Raw genomic sequence first — 13,636 nt, 5'->3', positions numbered from 1 at the left:
CGAAGAGACAGGTAAAAGATAAGGGCTGTAAACCCTGCTCTTCTGGAAGGTGCTCTCAGCTCTGGAACAGGGAAAGAGATCTGGTGTGGACTGAGAACAGATGCTTATGGCCCGTCACTTTCCTTGGAATAAGGCAAAGCTTTGGACACCAGGGCCCAATCTTATAAACGCCGTGAAATGGATATGGCAGCACTCTAAGGCTGGATATATAGTACGCAATCTTATAAAGCTCTGTGAAATCGAAAACACGGCACGCTCTTTACGGTTTTGGTAACCGCCAGTTTTGGATGTGCCGTAGAATGATTTCAGCCGTGAGCAGCTGTGCACATCTCAAAACACAAACAATAATCAGCTGATTGCGGCATCGTCGGCACCTATTTCACGCCAGAATTTGTGGCGTACTTTGACGAGCTTCTCAGACAGTTTAATTCATTTAAGATAAATTCAATGTTTTTATGATATAAGTATGCAATATTTTACGTTATGATATTTTTAAGATTAAAACATCCTCCACATATTGACTCAGGTTCATTATAATGATGCTTATTATACAGACAACGATCAATTTCAAAATACGTATTTTCAGGAACTAAATGCACACTAAAACACATAAAAACGAGTGTTCATCGTTATATGGATTTATTTTTCAAATTAAAAGGGGATTTTTAAGAGGATTTTAGCACCAGTAACCATCATAGATTTTCGGCAGCCACTGCATTATAGAATCGGTATGGGTCTTTAGCCTATTCTCACGTCTCACGTATGACACAAATAACGGGCACTTCATGGCTTCTGATTAGATATTTAAATTAATGATGATATACCTTAGTTTGTCAAAAAATTGTTAATTCCTACTCACTATTCGTATCTCCTCACTTTCTGTCTGGCACAGTTACGGATCAATGTGTTGTTTCTTCTCTTCCTGCATCTCGATCTGACTTCTGAGCCGAGTATTTTTCTTGATATGCTTTGATATGTAGACTGGGTTCTTCAATCTTTTGAGGAATTGCTTTTTAGCTTTAGGTTAGGTAACAGGTACCTATGCTTGAATAAGAAGGAAAATAAGCTGTAACTTGACCTAATTCAGTTCATGTACGTAGTCTTCGAATTTTAGTAGTTTATCTTCAAGAAGGAAAATGTCAAGAGCTTATGACAAGAAGGAAAATAAGCTATATCTTGAATTGATCCAGTTAATGTACGTATCCTTATGCTCAAATTGTAGGAGCTTCATTGTCAACGGCATTACTTAAATTACTGAAACAGTAGCCGAGCTATAATTAAATGACTATTTAAATAATTCTTTAACAAATTTACTGCAATGCCTTAACAGCAAATAAATGCAAATGATAAGTAGAAGAAACACTTTATTCACTCGAATTTCTGAGCGCGAGAATGCCCTCGCTGAAATTTATTTGGTCGGCAATCCACTTTTCAGGAGAATTCTTCAAGCATGTTTGTGTTTTCCATAGTTTGCTATCACGTTTTCCATAAATAACTTATTCATTACACATATGTGTGTCTCTAAAAGAAATAAATGCCCCATAAAAATTAAAACACATAACTTTTGCTGTTCGCAAACAGTACGCATAATTTCCAATAGCGACGGCGACAAGGCATTGACCAATCACGTTGCGTGTTTCCTGCTGGCGTTGATTTGTACTGTGGGCAAAATGGCGTGAATAGAATTACCATACTATTCTCTTTATAAGATTGCGTGAATAGGGTGCCGTAAATAGAGTGGGGTGGAATGATAGTACGCCATTTGGTAGCACAACCTTTATAAGATTGGGCCCCGGTGTCGAGAGCTCGGCTTTGGCACGTTGTTGTTGTTGTTGTTGTTGTTGTTGTTGTTGTTGTTGTTGTTGTTGTTGTTGTTGTTGTTTCAGTTGCCAGTCGGCTCAGATGGGAACGGAAGCCGGCAGCCAAGGCCGACACCACGCTGCCCTCTGCGTGTCCGCCTCCTCTGCGTGTCCGCCTCCTCTGCGTGGCGGCGACCCGCCCGTCGCGAGTCGCTAGGCAGGCAGCGGACAGTCGGGCAACTTCATCTGGCAGCTGCCGCGGCCAGTGGATGCTGCTGAGAGGGACAGACCGTGTCCGGTTCTGATTGGCATTTGGCACCTTAAACTTTGGCATCTAAATTCTCCGGTTATCTTGGGTGGCTCGATCGGACGGTAAGTTTCGGAGTCTGTTCAATACGCACTGCCTAGCGGCGTCTCCGGATCTGTCAGTCGTCCATATGAATGCTAGATTTAACTTTATTTGAAAAAGTATTATTAGAAATGAGTTGCAGCAATTGGAGCGTCATTCTGTCCGGACTACTCAGAATCGACTACGTCTAAGCCGTGTCGCGCTCCCGCATTCGATGTCAATGTTGGGTGTTTTCTGTCCTTGTTTAGTATGTAGATGTTAGATGTTATACTTAGATGGGCACTTGGTGTGCAGAGACAGTCTCACACCGGGCTGTTGTAGCGTATATGGTCAGATGTACTGGGATCGATACGTCCTGCCTTAGGGACGCTAAAGGAGCCAGAGGAGAAGGTCCCTGTGAGGGACGCTAACGGCTAAAGAAGAACATGATGGTTGATAGGAATGCTAAAGAAACCCAAGATGGCTTACCTTGGGGGCGCTAGAAGAGCCCGTGATGGTAGGTACGGCGCTAAATGAACCGTGATGCTGATGATGGTGACCAGTCCGTGATGTTTGGTAAGGACCTTAGAGGAGCCCGTTATGGTTTATGTGGGGGCGCTTAAAGCATCCGTGATGTGCTGGATGTTGGGACGCGTGATCTTTGCTTGGTGGGAAAGAGTCCAGGGCATAGGCGGCGGAACGGGGGGGGGGGGGCACCGGGGCACCGTGCCCCTTGATTTTGGCATTTTAACATTAGCCCTATGGGCGTTTCATGGAAAGAATGGGACCAAAAGTCGGCAGTGCCCCGCCCCCCCCCCTTAATTGAAGATGTTCCGCCGCTACTGGTCCAGGGTGGTTTGCCATTCTGCAGTCGCCGGTCGATGGTTTGATCATCTGCGTCATAGACGATGCTGACGTGATTAGGCTGCTCTCTCCGCTCTCCGTTATCAAAATATCATCAATGTGCCGTGTTCCCCCGGAGGAGTCATTAAGTGTTTTTTTTTTCTCTGGCAGAATGTCATCGTTGTGCTATACTCCTCCGGAAGAGTCATCAAGTGTGTTCTCTCCTCTCTCCGTAAGCAGAATGTCATCACTGTGCCATTTGCCACTCCGGAAGCGTCATCAAGTGTCTCTCCACCCACTGTTAGCAGAATGTCAGCACTGTGCTATGTTCCTTCGAACGAGTCACTAAGTGTGTTCCCTCCTCTCTCCGTTAGCATAATGCTATCACAGTGCCATGTTCCTCCGAGGGCCATCAAGCACGTCCTCTCCTTTCGCCGCTGACAGAATGTCGTCACTGTGCAATGTTCCTCGCTGTCACTGCGCATAGTTCCCCAGACAGCGCTTGGTACCTACTCCTCAAGCCGTGAGCCGAGTCAGCAGCATTATTAAACATCCCCATATGCTTGTCGCAATCACCGCCCGCCGATAGCTTCCCCTTTGGCAAGATCCGGAAGGTCCTTTTGGCGAGATCCGGCAAGTCCGCCTGACGGGCTCCGGCAAATCCCCCGGAGGGATATGGCAGGTCCTCATGGCGGTGGAGATGACAGGTCCCCCCGGTAGGACCCGGGGATGGTGTTGTCTATTGTTGCCGCCAATCAGCTTTTGTTGGTTTGCAGGTACTGCTGTATGTCAATTGTGTCATTGTGCTATGGAGTGTATTGTGTCATGGAGAAGTGTCAATACACTGGTCAACATGAGACAAGGCACATTTCAATCCAAGTCAATTACAGGCCGATAGGATTCGGCACACATGTCGATATCAGCCAGCACAACCGGCTCCGATGCTGCGCTGTGTTTTGGCGCATCATGCCCCACCAATCATCACAGTGACACAACGGGACACACACCGACACATATGACACAGCGGGGATACACAGTGACACAGCGGTGACACATCTGACACAGCGGGTACACATATGACACAACGGGAACACACCGACACAGTGACACAGCGGGACACAGTGACACAGCGGGACACAGTAACACAGCGAGGATACAGTGTGGCACAGCGGGGATACACAGTGACACAGCGGGACACATATGACACAACGGGGACACATATGACACAACGGTACACAGTGACACAGCGAGGACACATGTGACACAGCGGGGACACATATGACACAGCGGTACACAGTGACACAGCGGGGATACACAGTGGCACAGCGGGGACACAGTGACACAGCGGGGCACATATGACACAGCGGGGATACAGTGACACAGCGGGGATACACAGTGACACAGCGGGGATACAGTGACACAGTGATACAGCGGGGATGCAGAGTGACACAGCGGGAAGCGGGAACATACTGACACAGTGACACAGCGAGGAGGTGAAGGGAACTGTAAAGTGAAGTGGTGCCAGAAGTACAGTATAACATTCGGACTTCAGAGACATAATAAGAATAACAGAGCGAGCGAACTCTAAAACGGCTTCACGACACCTTACAAATGGTCGGGCTGCCGCATTAGCCCGACAAAATAGTAAAAACAGAGTCATTTTCTGGGCTTCTAAGTGGATGGAATCGAGAACCCAGCTCTGTGAAAAATCATTAGATGATGTTCAATGGGTTGCTCTGACCAATTAAGTTGAATCTCAACATAGCTGCTTCTTTGTGCAACATTCAGTGAAACCTTCATCAGACAGGGGGTGTGTTTGGTGTACTGCAGAAGAGACGCAGTCGCGGCCTATAGGGCTATCCTGTCGGCGGACCCTGCCACCCGTAGTGGAGCCACCCGTTCACGAAACACGACACATGCGCGGTGAGGGTATAATTATGTGATAATCATTTATTTTGAAATATATTTTTATACTTTAAACGTTTACCGAAACACCATTCCGTTAAATTTACATCGACGACTGTTCCGGGGGTAGAATATGCCAGCTCCCCCCCACTGCGTTTGGCAGATCGACTGCAGCGGTGGGCAGGCGCCGTCCAGCCCGTCGAGGTGAAGTCCGCCTGATTGAGTCCGCAGAGCCCATAGGTCGATTATATGTATTTTCTTCTTGTGGGTGGGTTCGGAAAAGGCACCCGGATTCTTCACGCTTTGCTCTCCTATATGTAACTGCATTAACAATTCCACACAGGTTCATTGTTACTATATAAATATACTGCTAGTATACTGCTCTTTATGCTCACTTAGGTACTTGCAATAAAATAACAAATGGTCATTTACTTGCGGCTTGTTTAGGTGCAGCAGCTTTTGACGCTCACAACAAACACTGCTCACGCACGGCCCCGGCACGGTACACTCGGGGGCAGATTGATGTTCTACAACTCTTTATCCACCGGGTTCCTATGGCTCAGCATTGGCAGCAGCCGCCTGGTACCGGTAGACTGTGCCGCTTCACTTACTTGTCAAGCGGCACAGCCTACCCACCCGTATGACACCGGTCTGGGTCGGTGGCTGGAAGGTGATGTGGGCCGCCTGTGACGTCAGCGCAGCGGTGAGGGCCGAGCCCGGAGGCATGGCTCGGGTCGGCGCGGCGCGGCGGCTGGCGAGGGCTGGGGAGTGAGGTGGGGTGGGAGCACGGACATCGCGCGGCTGAGCGAGTGTAGTTAACTTTCGCGTCTCAAGGCGCCAATTATTCTACCTAACAATTGTGCTAAAGCAGTTGTTAAAATGTGAAATGTCCTATCCCCAAGACAGCGCCTAGCATCATACTTGCAATGCACATTACGACACACTTAAGCGTGGCAATGGGACAGCCGATAGAACTTATGTCACTCGTGCATCGAGGTGCGGAGCTATATTTTGTATAACATATTAGTATTAAGGCCTTGATTGAGCAGATTGGTGTCTATTGTTTCGCACGGCAATCGTCCAGAGACGTGGGAACTGGGGGTTATGAGTAGTGCCGCAGCCAACGCCCCAATTTAAAGCGATTATTACTGTTGTGTTGCTCTAATATGTGGTCGCAGCCCCCAATAGCAAACCGTTCCAACTAGGAGCCAAAAAGTCGGCCACTCAGGGGGGTTCGAAGCGGGCTTCTCCCACCGGCCAATTCACGACACGAGCGTTCATCCACTGAGCTACCGAGAATGGTCCTCATCTGCACAACACAAAATGACATTCACCCGCTGACCGCCAATGACAGTATTGTGACATTTGATCGCGTTTGACCGCGGCGGGTGGTCGCTGGTTTCGGCAGCTCAGTGGATACACGCTAGCGTCGTAGGGTGACCGGTTGGAGAAACCCGGTTCGAACCGTCCCAGGTGCACGACTTATTTGTTCCTAGATGGACCGGTTTGCTATTGGTGGCTGCGACCACACATTAGAGGAACAGTAAGAGTTGCTTAAAGTTGGGACGCCGCGCTATCCAAAAACCCCAGTTCCCACGTCTCTGGGCGATTGCTGTGCGAAATAATAGACACCAATGATTTATTTTACTTACTTATTTATTTTAATTAAATTTTATTTCTACACTTGTCACCTCGGAACTGGCCTCTGTGGGCTGTCCGACAACAAGTCTTGCTTAGTTGGACGGCCCTGCAGGGGTTCAGTAACTGATCCTGCTCGAATTTGACCAGAAAGATCACCTTCAACCATCCACTTTATTTGTATGACTGCTCCCCCTCTATCACCTTCCTCCCACTAACATTACCCTGTATGAGTGTATATCTGTGGGCGTTTCAGGGGTGTAGGAGGGCAGTCACTAACTGTTTGCAGTTGTGACCACTTTGCTTCTCTTATGTTAACATATTAACAGCATGCTCACTCCACAGCTATTTGCTTTCTTTTGTTTTTTTTTCCTTACTCTTAGCAGGGAGTGCCGCGACTTGTCATATTAAGTTTGGTCTGGTGTTAACGTAAGGTTCTGTGTGTCGCTGGGATAGAGGGAGGGCGCACTCCTGGTCACCTATTCATGGGTGGCGGCGTAGAAAAAAAAATGAGCTCAATCAAGGCCTTAACACTTATCTGTTAAAAACAATGTAGCTCCGCAACTCGATGCACGTGTGATATAAATTCTATCGGCTGTCCCAATGCCACGTTTAAGTGTGCCGTAATGTGCATGGCAAGTATGATGATAGGCGCTGTCTTGGGTATAGGACATTTCACATTTTAACAACTGCTTTAGCACAATTGTTAGGTAGAATAATTGGCGCCTTGAGACGCGAAAGTTAACTACACTCGCTCAGCCGCGCGATGGTCCGTGCTCCCACCCCACCTCACTCCCCAGCCCTCGCCAGCCGCCGCGCCGCGCCGACCCGAGCCATGCCTCCGGGCTCGGCCCTCACCGTTGCGCTGACGTCACAGGCGGCCCACATCGCCTTCCAGCCACCGACCCAGACCGGTGGCATACGGTGTGGGTAGGCTGTGCCGCTTGACAAGTAAGTGAAGCGGCACAGTCTACCGGTACCAGGCGGCTGCTGCCAATGCTGAGCCATAGGAACCCGGTGGATAAAGAGTTGTAGAACATCAATCTGCCCCCGAGTGTACCTATGCTGTGTACTCCCGGCCCTCTTATTGATAGGAGCTAGCACCCTGGCACTCTCTTGGTCGGAGCTAACACCTCGGCCCTCTATTGATCAGAGCCAACAGCCCTCTTTTGATCAGACCAGCATGCCCTTTGTTGATCAGAGCTAACACCATCAGCTCTCATCAGAGTGGTGAGGTGTATTACACGGTGTATATCAGATTGTCGATATTGGTGACTTTGTGACAAGTGACCGGTGATAGATTGTCATGTCATTTTTTTTGCGAAGTCTCTGATCTTGCGAAGTCTCTGATCTCCATTATGCCCGCATCGTCAATGGGATTAAACTGAGCTCTGCTATTCGGGAAAAAATCATACGAAACACTCAAGCATCGGGTAGCAATATAATGACACATCGAATCGGATAATTGTACCCATTACCTCTCTTTACTTATCCCTGAGGTCATCTAGGTCCCGTAGCCAGTTCCGTGTGTAACGGCGGCCGGTTTTATCGTGCTGGGTCGGGCTCGGCCGACGTGTGTTTGACCCGCGAAGAAAAGACGTTGAACTGAGAGTTATATTTTCTTGTATTTTCTTGTCGACAGCAGAGCAGAGCGAAGATCAGGTTGAAGAGCAGTAAACAGTCACTGGGCCACTGGTCACAAGAGTTGAGTTTCACTGTAAGTGCACAGTTTGAGAGCCAGCCGGAGACTGCCTCTGCACTCCCGGGAATGTCCCGGGCTAGCCTCGGGCATCCCACGCCCTACGATCCTAGTGGTTAGCGATGGACGGAAATAAAACGTTACAGTACGCTAGTGGCTAGAAAAATGGGTACTGGGCGGAGTTTACACCGATGTACTGCCCGAGGCGCACCTGGCATTAGCTAAATGTGACTAAATATGATGGACAAGTACCGGTACATCTAAGTAGCCTTAGATGTACCGGTATGTAAACGGTACATCTAAGGCTTTGCACAGTAACCGCCGGAGTCGAGATAGTTGAATAGCGCGCGCCGCTAAATCCTCCTAAGACGGGCATGCGTGGCATCGTGACTGACGTGCCTTGGGCGGCGGCGCGGCACGCGGGGTTGGCGCAGCTCAACCGGAGCTCGGGAGAGCCGGCAAAGTCGGCAAAGTCGGCCCCGCGCGGCCGGCGCTGAACGAGAGACATGGCAATGCGATATGAAAACGAAAAGAGGCGGTAACATAATCATTGACATTACAAGCGGATGAAGACGGTAAAATCAAAGTGGGTGTTACACGTCGCTCAGTCGGTGGAGCGTTGGACTTCGCGTGGTGAGAGCACGCTTTCCCGGTTATAACAGTCCGGGTTCGAAGCGCAACCGACGCTTGACGTTTATGGACCTCCCGACAGGTATGGCTGCGGTTAGTGGCAGGCCGTAGCCAGTCGAAGTCAATGAGGGGACCGGCGGCGCGCGGCTATGTGCACACGTTAAACTTTGGACTCCAAATTCTGCCATAGAGCTGGAATTGCGCGATCGGAGGGTAGAGGGCAGGGGCAACACAAGCAACAAGCTTCGCTTAGCGGGAGCTCTGTCCTTGTGAATCCTTCCAATCAGAAGATTCGGACTAAATTTATAAAAAAAATCTAATGTTATGAAAGGTCTCCACTTCCAGCACTTATTTAGAATAACTTTTGATCAATGCATGCTAGAGCAATGCAACCCTTGGGATATAATCAGCTCAACCACACATTTGAATGATGTGTATTGTGTATTTGTCCGTGTGAACTGTCGAACTGCCATTCGAAATAGCTGTTGTAACAATCCTCTGCATATATTTGGACGCACATATTGTGTACATTCCTCACAAAAATACATTTTGATCACAATACAATTGATGACTATTGGTGGCAAGTCTATGCATTTGCACAATCACATTATGGAAAGGAGCATTCACATTACCAAAATTAATAACAATAGTCAACGCAGTACAAAACTGCTATAGTTTTTACATTCGTGCAGTGCACGTAACAACATCAGACAGAGAGTAACAACTTAACACCACCAGTAACAGGCTGACGGACTACCAGACATTGTCAACTCAACAGACTATCGGGTCTCACAACAACTCATGGAGCAGCCTCAGATTAACAACAATGCGTCACCACAATCCAAGCACGGATTTAAACACAACAGGTCCCCACTTCGCGACAGAGGACGGAGCACAGAGGTAGAGGGAGAGAGGGGGCAGGTCTGGTGTCTGATGGCGTCGCTCGACATTTGGTGACGTCACTCGCACGCTATATAGATGGCCGACTTGTGACTACCGTGGCCGTGCATTGGACGCATCTCCGAGCTGGTCATCTGGAATGACGTCAACATGACGTCAGAAGACAGTTACATACAAGACAGATGTACTTCAGCATTGACTCTGTGACAACTACCCAAATGATCAGTCACCAACGCTGTTACAGCAAAACATATGTAGAGTCACCACCTTTTCAGGCATAGCAACCTTGTTTTGGATGACAGAGTTGTCTGCGGCCAGTATCTTTTGAACCTGTCACGCTTCAACACTCAAGCCATACGCCTGAGCCTACCAGCGAAACATTCAAATTCAATAAAACCAGCCGATTCCAGCGTGTTCAAACTCTGACAGCCTGGCAGCCGCACCAGCCGGCTCATGGCCGTCTGGCGTGGGTAGACTGTGCCGCAATACGGGGCTGTTCTGCGGCACAGCCTACCTGTGCCACAGAGCGCCGAGGCAACAGGCGAGCTGTGTCTGAGTGGGGACGTCTCGTCACGACAGAGAGTTGAAGCTTGGAGACAGCATTGCACCTTTCTGCGGAGCAGGCTGGTAGCTTATCTAGTCGTCATGGTATTTTAAAGCAGTGATTGACAGACATTCGGTGTATGTTTGTTCCCATAGCAAGAGTCGCTATCCATATTACTGATTTACACACACAACTCAGCTTTATTGATTGAATACAGCATGCCTTTGCGCTTAACCCTAGAACGCCTAGGGGGGGGGGGTTGTATCAACCCCCCCTGAGGTTTTTTCGAAGTGCACGCTAGACGGCTTGTCGTAGCGGGCTGAAATTTTCAATACCCTCTGGGGCAACCTTTTGCGCATTTTTTGCCGAAAAAAAATTGATCGGGTCATGTCAGGTCACGGAGTTATGACGTCATAAGAGGTACAGCCTCCGGCCGACAGTTACCAAACGTGTGCGCCGAATCCCTAGGTTTTCTGCCGGTGATACCCACATTGTTTGATGGATCATGATGAAACTTCCCATGCATGTTGGGGCAAGCATTGGCTATCGTGTGGTGCAAGAAAATTGACCGGGTCAGGTCAGGTCACGGAGCTATGACGTCACAAGAGGAACAGCGTCCGGTACTATTTTTGAAAAGCGCCCGAACCACTATTTTGCTAATTCTTGTCACCTCAATGGGAATATGCAGCAATATTAGCTTCTATAGGGAGCAAATGGACCTCCCAAATCCAAAAATACAATCAGATTTCAAAAATTTAAATTTTGATTTTTCGAATTTCTGCCGCCGACTGTGACCTTGCCGACTTCCGGCGCTCCCAACGCGCCATTTTTAGAGCTAGGGAAACGAAATACATACCAAACGATAGAGAATTGATCAAGGAACACGATAGTGAAGGTTTCAAGTCGATATCTCCCACCGTTTTGCCGCAATCGCCGCGGAAAGTTGAAAAAGTTTGATTTTTTTTTCGAAAAATTTGACCTTTGACCGGTCATAAGTAGGTCAAATGTTGACCTAGGACCAAAAAATATACCACCAATCGCGAGATCTCGTTGAGAGCAATCCGTTGGTGTTTTCCGCTAAGCTCTACGACCTTCCGTTTCGAAACGCCAGGGGGGGGGGTCGTAACAACCCCCCCTGGGCCCGATTTCACCAAGTGAATATATTATTGGTGTACTTTGGAAAAGTACACCGACAAAGTACGACGATAATACTATTCGGTTTCGCCACAGGAATATATTCAATACGCCCGCTTTACGTATGTACTTTGAGAGCCACCGGCGCGCATGCATATATCTTTTCTTGTCGGGGACATGCAGTCACTATATTTTTCCGTATTTAAAGTCGACGAGCTTAAATGCTCAGATATACAATATTATGGAAAAAATTTCTAGCTACGCTAATAAGAATTAAATTTGCTGATCATACAAGAGGGAGTACCTAAACAAATATTGCTAATAATGCTCTTGATTTTTGCTGGGAGCATGACATTCCAAAGCCAAAAATGTAAACAATCGGCAGCAAGCCGCGCAGCACAGTTGACGTTACTGGCGTGTGTGGGTTTTATTGGATTTTGAATTGATATTAATTTTTTCTTCCAAGTTACTTCTCATTAGATATTGCTTCAATATTTGTTCACATCTTCTACGGTGGAGTGGCTCAAAGCAAATATAAATAAAATCGAACAAGAAATGGCATTACTTGAGGCACCTATCTTATATCTAACTACCGATCACTGACGATAGCAAGGAGCACGGCCGAATAGCCGACAAGTTATCTGAAATATTACTTGAATCAAGTTTTTAAATAATCGAAGGGTCTACCGACGACTTCAAATATGGAGAATATTTCGGAATCATTCGGCAGACTGAACCTGAACGGAAGCGGGAAGCCGGTGATAAATTGAATCATTTGGCCACAACACAAAAATATGGACATTGGACAGCATATGGGTACTGCAAAGAAATAGCAAAAGTGGGCGATGAAAACGAATGTAAACGAATGCGTTGTGACTTGTGATGCAACATGCTGGGCATGTCAATCAAGGCGTTGCTGGACTGGACTTCAGTCTTTACTCTCGCCCTCGCCAGTTATTTACTTCCTCTTCGGTAAAACGCTGTATAAAGAGCACGGTGTAATAATCACGGTGAGAAAGATTTGAAACGCTTTTGGCCTTTTGTGTTATCAAAATACAATGTGAACTGTCGTTTTTTTTAAGTGGAAAACTCAATGTAATCGGGAATGCGAATGAAAAAAGGAATTCCCTGTTGTGTTTCTGCATGATGGGGTGATTTTAACCCGCGCCCCGTTGGGCTCTGCCGAGCAACGCGCCCGGTTGGGGGGGGGGGCATTTTGGCCCCCCCCTAAGATCTCGAGAACCACGCAACATAGCGACAAGCGGTAAACGGCGTTGGATAGCCCCAACAGGGAACTACCTTGTGACCCAATTTTATTGACCTAGGTCAAACCGATGACGTCACAGGTCAGGTCAAAGGTCCAATTTTCACCGTTTACAGGCATTTCAAGAAATGCGTTGTAAAATCGAGTAAAATGCATTTCATTGAAAATCATCGATGGGGAAATGTTCTTCAAACACATATTTTGCTATTTGAGGTCACTGATACCAGGTCAGGTCACAGAGGTCAGGTCACGGGGCCGGGGGGTCTCAATATGAAAGTGTCGTGTGATACATGTTTTATGGTCCATTTTACATGACAAATGCGATTATGTGGGTCAGGCAGCCTTTGGGGCCAGCTTTGGTCACGTTTTGGTAAAGGTCAGGTCAAGGTCAGGTCAATGTCAGGTCAAATTAGGTCAAATTTCAAAGTTAATATTTTTGCATAAAATGGGTATCGAATCGATGCAGCTCGTCACGGGGAGTTCAATGGTGGTCTTTGTTTTGCCGTACGTAGTCTAGAATCGCTAAAAATTGAGTTCAAAAATTTGACGTCATCATTTTTGAACAGTTTTTTCGCTATACCTTGGCCAAAAAACGAGATATCGATCTGAAATTTGGTATGTATATAGAAGAGCGCTAGGACTATCACAAATATTCCGGTTTTTTCGAAATTCGGAAAAATTTTGGATTTTTTTAAAGTTTTTCTAAAAAAATTAATTTTTTGAATTTTTTTGGTCAAAAACCAAAAATTTTGAAAATCCAAGATAGCAGTTTTGTAGCGCCGCTTTTTTCTACTAGACCATATAAAGAACTTTGAAATTGCTTGATAACTGTATATTTGGTGAGCGTTTCAAGATTGCATGTTTTTTGCTCATTTTCGCTCGAACATGACCTCAGTTTGACCTCAATAACTCCTGACCTAAGGTGACCTAAGACTTGAAATTTGGTGTGAAG

The 13,636-nt window shown here is 47.2% G+C and overlaps 1 protein-coding gene across 2 annotated transcripts in view; it reads right to left on the bottom strand.

Annotated features, from left to right (window-relative positions):
• Positions 1 to 9,330: 9,330 nt before the first annotated feature.
• LOC122380380 overlaps positions 9,331 to 13,636 on the bottom strand; it is a 48,536-nt gene continuing 44,230 nt past the window's right edge. For both annotated transcript variants that reach the window (XM_043363497.1, XM_043363496.1), the window contains exon 35: positions 9,331 to 9,876. In XM_043363497.1, coding sequence (XP_043219432.1) covers positions 9,802 to 9,876 — 75 coding nt within the window. In that variant the 3' untranslated portion in view covers positions 9,331 to 9,801. The remainder of the gene's footprint in view (positions 9,877 to 13,636) is intronic.

This window comes from Amphibalanus amphitrite, unplaced genomic scaffold, assembly GCF_019059575.1.
Source record: "Amphibalanus amphitrite isolate SeventyFive unplaced genomic scaffold, NRLGWU_Aamphi_draft 000097F_arrow, whole genome shotgun sequence".
Taxonomy (NCBI): Eukaryota; Metazoa; Arthropoda; class Thecostraca; order Balanomorpha; family Balanidae; genus Amphibalanus; species Amphibalanus amphitrite.
The sequence above is the reverse complement of the archived record's forward strand: the minus strand, read 5'-3'. Positions and strand labels throughout refer to the sequence as shown.